Here is a 16857-nt window from a genome sequence, read left to right on the forward strand (position 1 = left end):
AGGGGGGCCCAGAAATATTCTGGGAGGGAGCCTGGCATCAATTCCCTGTAACTAATCAGTAGGTTCCAGAGTGAACAGCCACAAAAGAGGGCGGGGGGGGAGGAGTTTGGGGGCAGGGGGCAGCAATCATGCAATCAACCCACCCCATCACTGTAATCAGTAGGTTCCAGAGTGAACCACCCAAAACAGGAATTGGGGGGGGGGGAGGCTGGCACCAGCTAATCCTCATCACTGTTATCAGTAGGTTCGAAGGTGAACAGCCCAAAACAGGGGTTGGGGGAGGGGCTGGCCTCAACTCAACTCACCTCCCCCACCCCCCTGTCACTGTAATCAGTAGGTTCCAGAGTGAACAGCCCGGCACAAAGGGTTTGGGGTGGAGGCAGGGGAGGGAAGGGGTGTCACATTACATCTCCCCCCTGGAGCGGGGGGGGGAAGGGGATGAAGGCACTGGGTGGGGGAGGGGTGATGGGGTGGTGGGAGGGGCCCAGCGAGGTGGGGGGGGAAAGGGGTTAGGACTGCATCTCAGCCCGCAGCATCCAGGGGAACCAGCAGCAGAAGAGTAACCTGGGGACAGAGGGGCCACTGTGGGGTGGGGCGGGGGGGGAGGGACACACACCCTGGAGTGTCCCCATGTCCCCCCCAGTGTGTCACACACACACACCCCCCCCCCACCTGGAGAAGGAGCTCTCTGAAGTGATGTCCTTTGGGGTCCGCACTGCTGGGAAGTTGCGCTTGGGCTGTGACACTGCAGGGACATGGGGGGGGGCAGGAGGGGACACAGTGACACACATGGTCACAGCCCTCCCACCCCGGCCATTGCAGGGGGTGGGGAAATGGGGGCAGGGGCTGGCCAGCCAATCAGTGGGAGGTTTTGCCCACCAGCTGGCCAATGGATGGGTGGGGGAAGCTTGGCCAATCAGCAGAGGCCTAGGGTCTGTCTTGCTAGCCAGTCAGCAGGGGAATGGTCTGCTTGCTGGCCAATCAGCTGCTCTGTGCCCTGCTAGCCAATCAATGGCAAAACCACCCCACCAGCCAATCAGAAGCAAGCCCTCCTCCTGCTGGCAAATCAGCAATGACCCATCCCACCCTGGCCAATCAACAGTCCCCCATACCACCCACCAGCCCATCATGAGGGTCCCACCCTGCCTGCCAGCCAATCCCGAGGGCCACACCCCACCTGCCAGCCAATCAACAGCACCCCACCCACCAGCCAATCAGCAGTGCCCTACTCCACCCACCAACCAATCAGCAGTGCCCTGCCCCATTCCCCCTGCCAGCCAATCAGCACGCACCGGTGACCTGCTGCACCTTCTTTTCCAGGGCGCTGTCCCCCAGCTCCTCCCTGGGACCCCCGACCCTGGGGGAGGGGGGGGGGGAGGGGTGAAGGGAAATGTCACCAGGGGGCAGACATGGGACCAGAGACCTAACCACCCCCCCTTGTCCCTCCCCCACCCTGTGCCCTCCCTTGTCCCCCCCCAAAGCCCCCCTGGCCCCCCAATATCCCCCAAAGTCCCCCCCCAAATGTGTTGTCCCCCCAATGTCCCCCTGTTACCTCTGTACACGGGAGGGAGGGGCGAAGACGCCATGTTTGGGGGGGCAGGAGAAGTACCGCACCCCAAAAACCGAGCCATCGTGTTTCCCCCTGGCTGAGTCCAGCTCCACCCCGAACCAGTACCCTGGGGGGGGGGGGGGGCAGGTTGGAGGGGGGGCTATAAGGGGGGGTCCCGGGGGGGGGGTCCTATGAGAGGGTGTCTCATGGGGGTGGGTCCCAAGGAGGTGGGGGTCCTGGGGGGGGGGTCCCAGGGGGGTCCTGGGGTGGGGGGTGGGGTCCCATGGAGGGGTGGTCTGAGGGTGGGGGGGGTCCCAAGGAGGGGAGGTCCCATGAAAGGGTCCCGGGGGGGGGGGGGGGGGAAGTTGTCCCATGGGGGGTTCCAAGGGGGGTCCCGGGGTGGGGGGGGTGTCACAAGAGGGGGTCCCATGGGGGGGGGTCCCAAGGAGGGGGGGGTCCCACGGAGCCAGTCCCATGGGGGGGTGTCCCTCTCACCAGGAGCAAAGTCAGTGCGCCCGTAGAACCGGGCCCGCCCAGGGCGCTGTCCAGCCACCAGCACCGCATCCCCTGGGGCCACGCGGTGGCCCTCCCGGTCCAGCCACGCCCCGCCCCGCTTCCGGGGGGCTGTGGGGGGGCGGGGTCAGACCAAACACGCCCACCACACAGACACACCCCTCAGCCCTCCCACTCCAGCCACACCCCTCCTTCCAGGTGTGGCTGAGGGGTGGGGTCATGCACACCACGCCCCCCACCTAGCCCCACCCCATTCCCCTCCCAGTCACAGCCATGCCCCCACCTGACCCCACCTCCCGATGAGCCTGCCAGGGGTAGAGTCAGGTGGGACACACCCCCTCCCAGGCCCCACCCTGTCCAGCTCCACCCCCCAATGCACCCCACCCTGGCAGGCCCCGCCCCCAGCTATGACCTGGGTGTGGCAGCACAGGGGGTGGGACTAAAGCAGAACACTCCCCTCCACCCAAACTCCACCCCCTTCCATGGGTGGGCAGGGTTTCACATTCCCCCCCACCCCCAGCCAGCCAATCCTGAGGCTCCCTGCTCTCCTCCAATGAACATGCGGGGGGGGGGGCCACAGCCAAAGGGAAGGGCAGAGTAAAGGGGATGAGCTGAGGGGTGACCCAGTGGGGGGGACACAGGGGTACGGGGCAGGGCATGGCAGGGTGGGGCGTGGCATGGCATACCTCTCTTGTCCTTCCGGGCCCTGTGGGGGGCTCGGGCCGGGGGTCCCAGGGGGCTGTGGGGGGGGGGGGGCTCCAGGGGCTGCTCCTCCGCCTTGGAGATCTTGGAGACGGAGGCGAAGACACCTGCAGGTGGGTGACATCAGACCAGTATGGACCAGTACACACCAGTATGGAACAGTGTGGACCAGTACACACCAGTACGGGCTATTACCATGCAGCATACCAGTACCAACCATCCAGATGGACTTGTGCGCACCAGTACAGACCAGTATAACCCACTACATCCCAGGGACACAGGAGCCCAATTGACACCCCCCCCCCCCCCCCCAGATTCCTCCCCCACCATGTCCCACCATCCATCCCCAGAGGGACCAGGACATCCAGGGGTGTCCCCAAGGGACCCAGGTATCCGGGTCCTGCCCCCCCCACACCCCGGGGGTCCCTACCCTGTTTGGGGGGGCAGATGAAGTAGCGGACCCCCCCCCACGCTGCCGTCGTTCTTGCCCTCGGGCTCGTCCAGCTCCACCCCGGCCCACTGCCCACTGGCGAACGCTGTGGTGCCACAGAAGCGCAGGGTCCCCACCTTGAGGGGAGACAGAGGGGGGGGGACATGACATGGCAGCCCTGGGTGCTCCCTGCACCCCCAAAATCCTCCCCTGCACCCCAAAATCTTCATTATTCCCCTCCTGATGTGGAAGGTGCAGCAGATGGCTGTGCTGGGGCTAGGCGCTGCTGGGTCCCTGCACCCCCGGCACTCCCAGCACCCATATGCACCCCAAAACCATCTCTGTACACCCCAAAACCTTCTATGCACCCCAAAACCCCATTATTCACCCCAAACCCCACTTTTGGTCCCCAATGCTCCCCACACCATGCCTGCATCCCCATGCAGAGCATCCTGTGGTTGCACGGGCGCTGCCTGTGCCCCGCTTGGGTGCTGCTGGGCCCCAGCACCCCTGGCAGCCCCCAGCCCCCCCCAAAACCATCTGTGCAACCTAAAACCCCCTCTATCTGCCCCAAAATGCCATTATTCACCCCAAAACCCTCATTTCACCCCCAGTTCCCCCCATGCCATACCTGCATCCCCATGCAGAGCATCCTGCCATTGCATGGGTCCTGCCTGCACCCCGCTTGGGTGCCGTCCCCCCCGCCCCCACGTCCCCCACCCGCGCCCCCCCCCACCTTTCCGCCGTCCACACGGACGCGGTCGCCCAGCTGGAGGCCAAGGCAGAGGAGCATGAGGTTCCCAGGTAGGTTGTCGTAGTTGGGCAGGGTGACGCGGGGGAGGCTGCAGCTCAGGGGGACGGCATCCAGCAGCAGCTGTCGCAGCTCCCGCGCCGCCAGTGCTGCCTCCGCCTTGTCCAGCGCCATGTCCATAGGGTCCGGCACCACCTCGGCCGCCACCTGACCCTTGCTATTCTGGGGGGTGGGAAAAAAGGGGGGGGTCTGTTTGGGGGTAACTGGTGGGAAGGGGCACCCATGGGGCACCCCAACACCCCTGGGTGTCGTCACAGCCCCCTGAGACCCCCAATAATGCAATGCCCACAATAACGCCGGTACCCCCATGCCCCTCCATACCCCTGTACCCCCTAATAGCTCTGACACCCCAATAGCCCCAAGGCCCCCCCCAATCCCCCCCAGTACCCCATTACACCCCCAATACTCCAATCCCTCCCAATCCCCCCAGTACCCCAATCCCCCCCAACACCCCTCAATACCCCAATCCCTCCCACTACCCCTCAGTACCCCATCACACCCCCACTCCCCCAATCCCTCCCAATCCCCCCCAACACCCCTCAATCCAATACCCCAAGCCCTCCCACTACCCCCCAATCCCCCCCAACATCTCAATACCCCATTACACCCCCAACCCCTCCCAGTCACCCCCAATACCCCCCAATCCCCCAACCCCCACCCCCCCACAGTACCCGGAGGGCAGGATCGGCCCCATGCTCCAGCAGGCAGCGCACAGCCCCCAAGCAGAGGTTGGAGGCGGCAATGTGCAGTGCCGTCCCATGGCTGAAGTCGCTGCAGGTCGAGTGCAGCACTGCAGGGGGAAACTGAGGCACGGCCCACCCCGGAGAGAGAGGAGGGGTGGCGGCGGGGGGAACCCAGGCTCCTGGCCCCACGGACACCAGCACCCTGTCCTATGGGACCTCAGTGTCCTGACCCTGGGGACCCCCGTGTCCTGCAGCCCAGGGGACCTCAATGTTCTTCCCCCAAGGGACCCCAGTGTCCTGCACCCCTGGGACCCCAATATCCTTCCCCCAGGACCCCAACGTCCTGTGCCACTGGGACCCCAATGTCCTTCCCCTAGGGGACATCAGTGCTCTTCCCTCCAGGGACCCCAGTGTGTCCTTCTCCCCTGGGAACCCCAATGTCCTGCTCCCCTGGGACCCCAGTGTCCTGCCCCCCAAGGGACCCCAGTGTCCTTCCCCTAGGGGACCCCAATGCTCTTCCCTCCAAGGACCCCCAGTGTCCTGCCCCCAAGGGACCCCAGTGTGGGGGGACCCCTCACCTCGGGGGGCTGCTGCCCGCAGGAGGGTGCGGATGAGCTCGGGGACGTCGAAGTAGGCGGCATAGTGGAGGGCGTTCATGTGGGTCCAGCGGCTCCGCAGCGTCACATCCCCCCCCAGCGCCAGCAGCCGCGTGGACAGACGCACAGCTGCCGCCGGGTCCCCTGGGAGTTGGGAACACCCGGCGTGGGGATGGGGACATCACTCCAGGGGCACCTGCCGTGGGGATGGGGCTGGGGGGGATGGTGCTGCCCTGGGGGGGGGGGGGGGGGCACTGGGGGTGGTGGGGAGAGCAGGCATGGGGACGTGGGGACAGTGGGACTGGGGATGCTAGGGACGTGGGGACACTGGGGATGTGGGGACACTGGGACTGGGGATGCTGGGAACATTGCAGACATGAGGATACTGGGACTGGGGACACTAGGGACATGGGGACACTAGGACTGGGGATGGTGGGACTGGAGATACTGGGGACATGGGGACACTGGGACTAGGGACACTAGGGACATGGGGACAGTGGGACTGGGGATGCTGGAGACATTGCAGACATGGGGATACTGGGACTGGGGACACTAGAGACATGGGGACACTGGGACTGGGGATGCTGGGGATATTGCGGACATGGGGATACTGGGACTGGGGACACCAGGGACATGGGGATACTGGGGATGTGGGGACAGTGGGACTGGAGATGCTGGGGACATGGGGACACTGCCACTGTGGGGACACTGGGGACATAAGGATGGTGGGACTGGGGATACTGGGGACATGGGGACACTGCCACTGTGGGGACACTGGGACTGGGGATGTTGGGAATACGGGGACACCAGGACTGGGGGATACTAGGGACATGGGGATCCCCCGTCTCACCCACCCACGCCATGGGCGCCAGCCTTGCAGGCGTAGTGCAGCAGCGTCATGTCCGTCAGTCCATCCCGGTCGTTCACGTGGCACCCACGGCGCAGGATCTGCCCAGTTGCACCAGTTACGTGCCAGTTCCTCCCAGTTCCCTCCCAGTCACCCCCCCGGGCTCCCAGTCACCCCCCCAGTAACTCCCCTGGGGCACTCAGTCATCCCCCCAGTGCTCCCAGTTACTTCCTAGTACCCTCCCTAGAGCTCCCAGTTCCCCTCCCAGTGCTCCCAGTTACCCCCTAGCACCCTCCCTCTGGCTCCCAGCTCCTTCCCAGTTCCCCTCCCAGTGCTCCCAGTTACCCCCTAGCACCCTCCCTCGAGCTCCCAGCTCCTTCCCAGTTCCCCTCCCAGTGCTCCCAGTTACCCCCTAGCACCCTCCCTCGAGCTCCCAGCTCCTTCCCAGTTCCCCCAGTTACCTCCTAGTACCCTCCCTAAAGCTCCTAGTGCCCTCCCTAGAGCTCCCAGCTCCCCTCCTAGTGCTCCCAGTGACCTCCCAGTACCCTCCCTCAGGCTTCTGGACCTCCCCAGCTCCCCTCCCAGTGCTCCCAGTTACCCCCCCACCCCCCATGGCACCCCTCATTCCTTTCCCCCTGCCCCCACCATGGCACCCTGACCCCCCCCCCCCACCTCATTGCCGATTACGTCGATGCTGTGCTGCACTTGGGGCACCCACTGGCGCAGGATGGCGAAGAGCTGGGGCACGGTGGTGTGAGGGTCCAGCAGGATCTCCCGGCACGCCACATCATTTGGGTCGAAGAAGGTGAAGGCTGGGGGGGGATGGGGGATGACACATGGGGAGGGGACATGGGGGGGGACACAAGGGGGGGGGGGGGAGGGGCACCCCATGGTGCACAACTGCATATCAGCCATCAGAGAATCCCCACTTGGGGCCCCAGTGCCCACCCCATGGGGGTCACTTGCCGTGAGGGGAGTCTCTGTGACAAAGGGGGGGGGGGGACTCTGTCCCCATGGGGTGGAGTCACTGTCCAAAAAGGGGGGGGGGCGACTCTGTCCCCATGGGGTGGAGTCACTGTCCACAAAGGGGGGGGGGCACCCAGCAATGCACAACCCCATAGCAGCCATCGGAGAACCCCCAAATTCCCACCTGGGACCCTCCCCCATGCGTGCCTTTTTTTGGGGGGGGTCCCTGTCCCCATGGGGTCCCCTGTTCCCTGGGGAGGGTCCCTGTCCCCAGGGGGGGGCGGGCGGGGGTGTCAGGTCCCCCCCATTGCTCAACCCTATATCAGCCATCAGAGAATTCCCACTTGGGTCCCCTCCCAGCGCCCCCCCCCCGCTATTTTTTTTGAGGGGGGTCCCTATGGGGTCCCCTGGGGACACCTGCGATGAGCTGGGGGGGGTCTCAGGGTGAGGGGGGGGGGTCTCACCGTAGTCCTTGGGCAGGGGGGCGGGGGCAGCAGGGTGCACCATCGGCTTCTTGCGTCGCTCCACCACAGGGCTGGGGGGGTCGGGGGTTGGTGCCCCCCCCGCCGGGGGGTCCCCCCCACGCTCCTTCGTCATGGCAACAGCCTGGGGGGGGGGGGGGGGTGATGGGGGGGCAGCACTGGGGATTGGTGGCTTTTGGGGGTGTCAATACCCCCCCACACTTCTCCTGGCATAGGGGGGCAAGGGGGTACGGGGAGTGGGGGGAATGGGTGGGCCCACTGGGGGGGTACTGGGATGGGGGTGGGGACCGGGCCCGAGGCACCAGGATGGGGCGGAGGCACCGGGCGGGGGGTCTGTGCTGGGCCCAGGCCGGGGCGCGGGGATGCGCCGGGGCCGGGGCCGGGGCTGGGGCGGGGGGGGGTCCCGGTTTCCCCCGGCCCCCCCCCGCCCGGTACCTGCTGGGGACGCGGCCGGCGGGCTGGGCTGGGCGCAACGCGCATGCGCGACCCGCCCAGAGGGGCGGGGAGCTAGGGGAGGGGGACTGCGGGGCAGGGCGGGGCTGGGGGCAGCCAATGGGGGCGACAGGGGCTGCCAGCGGCTGTAGGGCACGGGGTGTGTAGGGGACCATGGGGGATGATAAGTGGCAATAGGGGCTGCTATAGGGAACCATAGGGGATGATGAGCAGCTACAGGAACTATGGGGGCTATAGGGGATGATGAGCAGCTATAGATGGCTGTGAAGATTATGGGGGCTATAGTGGCACAAGAGCGGTTCTAGGGGCTACAGGGGACATAGGGACCAGTAAAAGGGCTGTGGGGGGCTCTGTAGGAGCTGGTGCAGGGCTATAGAGGGCTATAGGGAGCTATAGGTGATGGAGAACAGCCATAAAGGCTGGAGATGGCCTACAGGGGTTGGAGAGCCGCTTTTGGGGCTGTAGAGGACTATGGGCAGCTGTGGGAGCTGGAGAGCACCTATAGGGGCCTATAGGCTCTGGGAAGGGGCTACAGGGGGTCAGTCAGGGCTGGGAATGGGCTATAGGGGCTACCAAGGATTGAGAGGGTCTTTAGGGGGCTGGAAAGAAGCTATAGGTGGCGGAAAGGAGCTATACGATTTGGAGCTGGAAGAGGACCCCAGGGGCTGGAGATCAGCCATGGGGCGTATGGAGGCTATAGGGGACTACGGAAGCTGGGGAGCAGCTATAGGGAGGGGTACAGGGGGCTGCAGGGGGGCTATAGGGGCTGGGGGAGGGACATGAGGGACTATAGGGGCTGGGAGAGCTGGGGGAGGAGCTATAGGAAGCCATAGGGGGTGTGGGACCTGTGGGAGGGACTATAGGAAGCCTTATGAGCTGGGGGGGAATTATGGTAGCTATAGGGGCAGAGAAGCTGCAGTGATCTATGGTGCTATAGGGGCAGAGGCTATGGGGGAGGCATGTAGAGGCCCCTCATATCTGTAAGGCACAGGGGGTGTGGCCATTCTCAAGGGAACCACCCCTTTCACTGTCATTAACTCTGGTACCTACTGATGGCTTTGGTCTGGCTGCAAGATGGAGATTGGGGGCGGAGGGGAACAGGGCCACCCCCAGGAGAGGCCAACATCCCCAAGGCCACCAGCCAGGGCCACCCCTCCCCCCTGCAGTGTCACACACAGACCCCCCCCAGCCGCTTGCCTCCAGTGTCCTTTATTAAAGCCAGGGGGAGGGGACATCCCCGTCCCCAAATTCCGCCCGCCCCCCCCCAGTATCACAAAATAAACCTTAAATACAAAAATAAAGTGTCCCCTCCCCCAGGGTGCAGCACCCATGGGTGGGGGACACCTCAGCTGAGCCCCACCCCCCCCAAAAAATGGGGGCACCAAGGGGGGGGATGACAAAGGGAGGCGTGGCACAAGGTGACCCTCTGCTGCAGATGGTGGTGGGGGAGTGGCCACGCAACTGGGGTGTCCCCAGGGGGTTGGGTGTGGGAGCAGCTCGGAACACCTGGCATTTGAATCAAGAGTGACCGTTAGAATTTGTTGTGCTGCATGTTTGCCAAGCCTTTGAAGAACTAGTTTCACAAGGTCAGGTTGGAGGATGGCCTTGTGTAGGCCTGGGAAGATGTGGCTGAAGACAGTCACGAGTATGTGTATGGAATGTTTTTATCTTTAACTGTTCTGGGGACTGGCAAACATCCCAGCTGGGCCAGATATGCCCTCCTGTGTTAGTAATATATAAGTATGCTGTAAGAGACAATAAAGAGGTCTTTTTGCCGTTGCTTCGGAACCATCTTGTTGTCATCCTGTTACCGAAATCTGGAATAAAACTCCTTAACACCAATGTGAAGTTAAGCAGCAGGCACTTTGTTTATCACAGCGCTGGGGACATGGGGGATCGCTCCTCCAAAGGCATGTCCCACTTAGTATCAAAATCCATCAGTTTTTATAGACTTTTTCTGTCAGGTCATTGTTACATAAGCTCTTTACATAAAAATGCATACTATGCTCGTTCTTAAATTTAACCTTTATAATGATTGGTTCTTTGATTATATAACCTTATCAATATTCTTACTTAAAAACAATCATTGGTCAGTTACACTTAGCTCTACTGATTGGAATCTTCAATACTCAAATCAAGATGGGAAGGGTAAGGGGGTTTCCAAGCAGCAAACTGGTGTCCATGACAGTTTCCTTAGTTTCTTGAAACAAAACACAGAAAGACCAGTAACTTCCTGGTGAGGTTTCTATGGTTAGCTATTTCAAACTTTAACAATATTAAGGTTCCTATAGCCACACATAACACAGTTCCTAAAGTTTCTATGGCTACGTTTCAAACTTAACAGTCCTATACATTATGCTTCACAATTTTACTTCTTAATCAAACCTAACTCTTCTATGTGATTAAATTTTGATTTCTTTACCAGAATATTTGCAACAATCCCAAGTGCCTCTTTCATCGCCACAGTTGGGGGTGTCCCCCAGCTTCTGGGTGACACCCCCAGGCACAGCGCGGTGTCCCCAGGGAGGGCCACCCCCCCAATGTCCCAGCAGGTTCCTGGTGACGGTGGCACCAGTGTCACCACATCACAGCCGCTCCAGGCCGAGGCCACAGGTTGTCCCCACAGGCAGTGGCATGGCATAGACCAATGCCTCCTCCTCCTGGCAGATGATGGTGACAGCACCGGTGGGATCTGGTGTCACCAGCCCTGGTTGCAGGCAGGCCTGGAAGTGGCGGTGGTGGGGGGGAGGTGACGGGGACAGAGGGAGCCATGGGGAAGTCCCCAACTTGGGGACATGCCACCGTGTGACACCACGGGGCCACTTCCCTCTCCCCACAACCCTGGTGTTCAAACCGGCAGCACCCAACGAGGAATGTCACCCACCAGGAAATGGCGTCACCCACCAGGAAACAGCATCACCCACCAGGTGTCACCTGCCAGCATCCCCACTGCGTCCCCACTGTCACTTACCAGCTTGAGCCTCTCCTCGGAGAGCAGGCTCTCACGGCGCAGCTGCTCCACCAACCCCTCCATGGCTTCCAGCCGGGCGCGGTGCTGGCGTTGCCGCTGCTGCAGCACCTTCACCTTCCGCTGCAGCACCAGCACCACACCGACAAGTTCCTCGGTGCTCAGCTCGCCCGGCAGTGACATCGACGTCACTGTTTTGGAAACAATGGGGATGGTGGAAACGATGGGCAGTGTCAAGGCTGAGGAGAGGATGGTTTCCGGCACCGTGACCAGCGTCGCGGGGACGGGCTCGAAATACGCCGGCGGCAGGCTGGCAACAGGTGGCTCGACAGTGACGTCCTCCGCCTGCTCCACCCGCCAGCGTGGTGACAGCGGCGGCGTGGCGTAGCCTGAGGACGGCTGCGGGCGGGCGGGGACCCCCTCAGGGCTGTCCCCCAGCTTCACTGGGCCAAGCAGCGGCATCGCCGTGGCCAAGTTGGGTTCCAGGGCGATGGTTGCAGCCTCCGATGTGGCGGTTTCAGGGACAGCTGGCTGTCCCAGTGTCACCAGCTCCTGGCTGCTCGCCAGGAGGGGCTGCTTAGGCTGGGTGGTGCCCAGCGGTCGTGCTAGGACTCTCCCGTTTCTGTAGAAAAACCCCAAAATTCCCATTTCTGGAGGTTCTCGCAGCGATATGTTGGAGTGGGGATGGGCAGCAGTGCCAGTTCCTCCCCACAAGCCCCCACTCTGGGGACAAAAGCCACCCTGAGGTGACAACCCCCCCCTCCTGGGGACCTTCTGGACCCTTCCGCGGAGCTTCTCAATCCCTCAGGGGAACCTGTAGACCCTTCTGAGACAACCTGCCACCCCCCAAAGAGCTCCTATCCCCTTCCGAGGTGGCTTCTAGAACCTTCCAGACCCCTCTGAGACAACCCACCACCCCCCAGAGAGCTTCTAGCCCCTTCCAAGGCGGCTTCTAGAACCTTCCAGACCCCTCTGAGACAACCCACCACCCCCCAGAGAGCTTCTAGCCCCTTCCAAGGCGGCTTCTAGAACCTTCCAGACCCCTCTGAGACAACCCACCACTCCCCAAAAAGCTCTTAGCCCCTTGAGGCGGCTTCTAGAACCTTCTAGACCCTTATGGGGAGCTCCGAGATGCTTCCAGGGGACCTTTCCTTCTCCCAGAAACTTCCAGACCTTTCTGGGGGAGCCTCTGGGGAGGTTCTAGATGCTTCTAGATCCTTTGGGGTGGTGCGGTGTGTGTTCTAGGCTGTTCTAGACTGTTCTAGATGTTTCTAGGGGCTCTGCCAGTGGAGGGGGGGGGGGGGGGGCTCACTGGGGGGCCACAGGGGAAGATGGTGGGGACAGCATCAGGCCGCAGGTAACGGATGCCCCAGCGGTACTGGAAGCAGGAGGGTTTGGAGTGGTTGCTGCAGAGGTGCTGGTGACGGGTGGGCACCCAGTTCTCCCACCACATCTGCATCAGCCATTGCCACAGCCATGCCACGTCATGCAGCGGGAACCTGGAGGAGGACGAGGGAGATTAAGGGGACACGGGGGGGGAAGGGAGCTCCCCCACACCCCCATCCTCTTGGGTGCTCCCACCCCAGGGTCCTCCCCCCACCCAGGCCCCACCCCAGAACCAGGCCTAGGCCTAGGCCCAAGACCCCGCCCAGGTCCCTCCCCACGGTGGGCGGGGTTAAGGGCAGAGGCCACGCCCCCCGGTCCCTGCCGGTCTCCCCGGTACTGACTTGTAGAAGCTGAGGCGGCGGGCGGGCGGCCGGGCCTGTCCCGCCGCGTTGGATCAGTGCGGGGCTCGGCAGTACTTGGGCATCGCCGCTGCCGGCTCACGTGATACGGCGGCGTGTTACGTCAGCACGCATGGCCGTCGTCGTAGCAACGCTTGGCTCTTTCGAGGCGGCGCATGCGTACTGAGGAGGAAGGGGGCGTAGCCATGGCAACGGGGCCTACACGTCGGGGCAGGAACGGGAAAGCCCCGTGGGGCTCCCCACACCCGTGACGGTCCCCGTTCTCCCGGGATGTTTCCCCACGCCGTTAATAACCCCCTTCGTCTCCAGCGGTGCCTTAATTACCGCCAGCGGCCACGGCCGGGCCGGTTGGGCCGGGTTCGCGGGGCTCGAACCCGAGGGCGACCGGTGGGGCGGGGGGGGTGGAGCCGGCGCCGGTTCGCCCCGCTATTGGCCGAGCGCGGGGGTTGAGTGGCAGGAACCCGCGGGGCGGAGCTTGGCCTAGCAACGCCGCTCTGCTATTGGGCGAAGCGGGGGAGGCGAGCGGTGAGAGGCGTGGGCGGTGGCCAACGGGGAGGAGACGCCGGCTTTCCGCGCGCAATTCGGACCGGTAGCGAGCGGCGGCGGCGGTCCGGAGCCATGGCGGCGGCGGGCGGCGGGGCTCACGGCGAGCCCGGGCCCGGGCCCGGGCCCAACTCGCCTTCGCTCCTCAGCCTGCGGCGGCGATCACGGCATCAGGGCCCGGAAGAGGCGGTGAGGGGCGCGTGGAGCGGGCGGCCGTTGGCGGGGGAGGGGCGGGGCTTCTGGTGGGGCGGGGCTTGCCCCGTGGAGGTGAGAGAGGGCGGGCTTTGGTGGACCCCGTGGGGGCGGGGCTTGGGGAGGGGGCGGGGCTTGGGGCTGCCACGTGGGTGTGGCTTGGATGAGGGAAGGATTTGGGAGGGGTGCCCACGGGGGGCGGAGCTTGGGGCGGGGGCGGGATTAGGGTTCCATGGGGTGGGGCTTGGGAGGGGGCGGGACTGGGGTCCCTACGGGGGCGGGGCTTCGATAGGGGCTGGGCTCCCCATGGGGGCGGGGCTTGGGGTGGGGGCAGGACTGGGGACCCTATGGGGCGGGGCCTGGGGAGGGGCAGCAGTTGGGGAGTCTCCATGGGGGGGGCAGCACTTTCAGCCGGGGTGCGCTTTGGGGTGCCCCCCGGGGATGGGGGGGGAAACAGGACACAAAGGGTGGGACACTGAGGGGCCCATGGGTGCCCGGTGCTGCCCCAGGGCCACCCCTGGGGGCTCAGGGTCCCACCCCAGCCACATGCCCCCCCATTTCTGGGGACCCCCATCTGCCCCCCGCCTCCTCCAGCCCCATGCCCAGGGGTCCCCCCCTCCTCTCCCCCAGGTGACACTGGAGAAGGTGCTGGGAATCACCGCCCAGACCAGCAGTGGCCTGCGACCCAGCCATGGGGCTGCTCACCTACCCCGCTGGGTGAGCACCCGTGGGGACCCCCCCCCGGGACCCTTCTGCACCCCCCAAAATCCCGCCTGGGGAAAAACCTCCCCCCTTCCTATCCAGGTGTGTCGTCGTCATCCTGAATCCCTGGGAGAACACGCAGAGATACATCCTGAACACCTCCAGGGACCCCCCAAATACCTCCTGAACACCTCCAGGTAACCCCTGAACACCTCCAGGTAACCCCCAAACACCTCCAGGTAACCCCCAAACACCTCCTGAACACCTCCAGGTACCCCCAAATACCTCCAGAGACCCCCCAAATACCTCCCGAACACCTCCAGGTAACCCCCAAACACCTCCTGAACACCTCCAGGTACCCCCAAATACCTCCAGGTAACCCCAAACACCTCCAGGGACCCTCCAAACACCTCCTGAACACCTCCAGGTACCCCCAAATACCTCCAGAGACCCCCCCAAATACCTCCTGAACACCTCCAGGTAACCCCCAAACACCTCCTGAACACCTCCAGGTACCCCCAAATACCTCCAGGTAACCTCCAAACACCTCCAGGGACCCTCCAAATACCTCCTGAACACCTCCAGGTACCCCCAAATACCTCCAGGTAACCCCAAACACCTCCAGGGACCCTCCAAATACCTCCTGAACACCTCCAGGTACCCCCAAACAAAGGCTGTACTGTACATTCTGTTTCAGGAGTGACATTTGTGCAGCTTCCAGTATTTTTCCTCTCTTCTCCCAAGAAAACCTCAGTTTTCCGTCTGGAGCAGCCCAGTTGTTAAAGAAAACCCAATATTTTCCAGGAAAACCCTGAGCGCGTTGGCCTTCTCACCCGACGGGAAGCTCATCATCACCGGAGAGGTGGGTGCCACTTATTCGTAGTCACCTACACTCCAATTTTGTCTGTCCCAGCACCGGTGGGATTGAGTAGCCAGGATTATTCCTCCCCGGCTTTTTTGGGGTTTTCCACACAATTTGGGATGGTGCTGGGAGGGTGGGAACACCCTTTAGGGTTGGAGGATGTACCAGCTGGCCATGGGGAACCGGTGAGAAGGGGAAAGCCACCACCACGCCGCTGTTTTCCCCATGCAGAACAGGCACCGACCGGCCATCCGCGTGTGGTATGTGGAGGAACGGGCGCAGGTCTCAGCGTTGCACGGTCACAAGCATGGCATGGCTTGCGTCGCCTTCTCCCCCAGCACCAAGTACCTGGTGTCGGTAGGGTACCCCCACGACATGGTGGTCAACGTTTGGGACTGGAAGGTGAGCTCCAGCCAAACCAAGCTGGCTTAAAGCAGCTTGAAATTCCCCAAATCGCAGGGAAAACAGACCTTTTCCATCTTTTCTCCCGATCGCTCGTGGCTCCGGACTTTTGCGGGGGTAATGCTTACTGTGCACGACCCCACTGCGTCTTTCTTTCTGAGCAGAAAGATTCCCTGGTCGCATCAAACAAGGTGTCCTGCAAAGTGATGGCCATGTCCTTCTCCGAGGACAGCTAGTTCGTCACCGTGGGGCACCGCCACGTCAAGTTCTGGTTCCTGGACTTGTCGAGGGAGCTGAAGGTGAGGGGGTGCCCTTTGCTGACGCCGTCCCACAGGCCGCAGGCGGCCGATGGAAGCTGGACTAGGGCTGGATGCTGCTTAAATCCTCATCACCGAAGCTGATGTGATGTGGGAGCAGGTGCTTTCTGTAGAAAGAACCGAAGAAATGCCAGGTTTTCCCCCCAAAATTCATGTTGTGTCATACCTGGACGTTGCTTTGCTCCATCTGCCCGGTGCCGGACCTCGAAGCTGTGGGTGCTTTGGCTCAACCCAGAGCTGGGGATGCTCTGGCCGGTGAGAGCCCGTGGTTGCATGGCAGCTCTGCTGGGGAATGCATGTGGGCACGGGAACGCTGCCGACGTCCAGGGCTGTGCTTGCTCCAGAGGGCTTGGAGCCATTTCCTTTGTTAATGTTCGTTAATGTCGGGTTGGCGGTGCTACCCTGCTTTGCAGATCAGTGAGATGGTGCCGCTGGTGGGATGCTCAGGGCTGCTGGGAGAGCTTCACGACAATGTCTTCTGCACCATGGCCTGCGGCCAAGGGCAGATGTCAGGCAGCACCTTCTGCGTCTCCTCCTTGGGGCTGCTCTGCCAGTTCAATGAGAAACGGGTGCTGGAGAAATGGATCGTTCTGAAGGTGGGCGGGCGGGGGATATCCCCTGGACCCCCCCCCAGGCCGAAGCCCACCAGCAGGGACCTTACCCACTCCCGCCACAGGTGCTGCTGGCAAACTGCCTCTGCCTCGGTGAGGAGCTGATATTTTGTGGCTGATGGCACCGTGAGGATTTTCCAGGCTCGTGAAATGCGCTACCTGAGTGTATTGGGTCTGGCTGAGATGGAGTTAATAGTCCCCATAGCAGCCCTCATAGAGCTGTGCTCTGCATCAGTAGCTAGAAAGGTGTTGATAACACACCAGTGTTTTGGCTGCTGCTGAGCAGCGCTGGCACAGCACCAAGGCTGTCTCCCCAACATTTTTGCCCCCTCCCTCAATGGCAGGCTGGGGCAGGGCAAGATCTTGGGAGGGGACATAACCAGGACAGCTGACCTAAACTAACCAAACAGATATTCCATACCATATGACGTCAGCTCAGATTAAAAAAAAGCTAAGTAAAGGGAGACGGAAGGGGGGCATTTT

General features: G+C 62.8%; 3 protein-coding genes across 12 annotated transcripts; 1 reads left to right on the forward strand and 2 right to left on the reverse strand.

The window, feature by feature from the left end:
- Nucleotides 1-272: 272 nt before the first annotated feature.
- On the reverse strand, nt 273-8105 carry LOC121233053 (CAP-Gly domain-containing linker protein 3-like). The gene is given in 16 exon segments (XM_041121641.1): nt 273-378; nt 451-564; nt 673-745; nt 1293-1357; nt 1553-1676; nt 2045-2173; nt 2749-2871; nt 3195-3231; nt 3233-3331; nt 3931-4167; nt 4677-4795; nt 5267-5428; nt 6139-6232; nt 6804-6943; nt 7562-7703; nt 8015-8105. Coding segments are annotated over 15 exon segments (1644 nt in total). The 5' UTR covers nt 8060-8105; the 3' UTR covers nt 273-378; nt 451-509.
- A 2509-nt stretch (nt 8106-10614) lies between these two features.
- LOC121233061 (THAP domain-containing protein 8-like) lies at nt 10615-13090 on the reverse strand. Of its 3 annotated transcripts, none has more exons than XM_041121651.1 (4): nt 12728-13090; nt 12313-12499; nt 11004-11622; nt 10615-10755 (listed from the first exon to the last, which is right to left on the reverse strand). In XM_041121651.1, exons 2-4 carry the CDS (start codon nt 12345-12347, stop codon nt 10618-10620), a joined length of 792 nt encoding a protein of 263 aa, XP_040977585.1. In that variant the 5' UTR covers nt 12348-12499; nt 12728-13090; the 3' UTR covers nt 10615-10617. The 3 variants fall into 3 exon arrangements, with proteins under 3 accessions (XP_040977585.1, XP_040977587.1, XP_040977586.1); XM_041121653.1 differs by having other exon boundaries at nt 12174-12499; nt 12728-13086; XM_041121652.1 differs by having other exon boundaries at nt 11004-12032; nt 12104-12499; nt 12728-13086.
- Nucleotides 13091-13363: 273 nt separating this feature from the next.
- LOC121233060 (WD repeat-containing protein 62-like) lies at nt 13364-16389 on the forward strand. 8 transcript variants are annotated; one of them, XM_041121650.1, is made up of 5 exons: nt 13863-14197; nt 14285-14347; nt 14987-15044; nt 15276-15446; nt 15611-16389. In XM_041121650.1, the coding sequence occupies exons 1-5, from the start codon at nt 14172-14174 to the stop codon at nt 15680-15682; spliced, it is 390 nt and encodes a 129-aa protein (XP_040977584.1). In that variant the 5' UTR covers nt 13863-14171; the 3' UTR covers nt 15683-16389. The 8 variants fall into 8 exon arrangements, 7 of the variants coding, with proteins under 7 accessions (XP_040977580.1, XP_040977583.1, XP_040977584.1 ...); XM_041121648.1 differs by having other exon boundaries at nt 13863-14347; nt 14987-15446; nt 15611-15745; nt 16177-16389; XM_041121646.1 differs by adding an exon at nt 13364-13477 and having other exon boundaries at nt 14111-14347; nt 14987-16389.
- Nucleotides 16390-16857: the final 468 nt, after the last annotated feature.

Source organism: Aquila chrysaetos (genome assembly GCF_900496995.4).
Source record: "Aquila chrysaetos chrysaetos chromosome W unlocalized genomic scaffold, bAquChr1.4 W_unloc_4, whole genome shotgun sequence".
NCBI lineage: Eukaryota > Metazoa > Chordata > Aves > Accipitriformes > Accipitridae > Aquila > Aquila chrysaetos.

Bases quoted from the DNA above. Each gene is read 5' to 3' on its own strand.
- LOC121233061 (XM_041121651.1), bottom strand. From the start codon at position 12,347: ATGCTGTCCCCACCATCTTCCCCTGTGGCCCCCCA. The intron at 11,623-12,312 runs GTGAGCCCCCCC...GTTTTTCTACAG, and splicing joins TCTTCCCCTGTGGCCCCCCA to AAACGGGAGAGTCCTAGCAC. The intron at 10,756-11,003 runs GTAAGTGACAGT...CGCCACTTCCAG, and splicing joins CCGAGGAGAGGCTCAAGCTG to GCCTGCCTGCAACCAGGGCT.
- LOC121233060 (XM_041121644.1), top strand. From the start codon at position 13,922: ATGGGGGGGGAAACAGGACACAAAGGGTGGGACACTGAGGGGCCCATG. The intron at 14,348-14,986 runs GGACCCCCCAAA...AATATTTTCCAG, and splicing joins TACATCCTGAACACCTCCAG to GAAAACCCTGAGCGCGTTGG.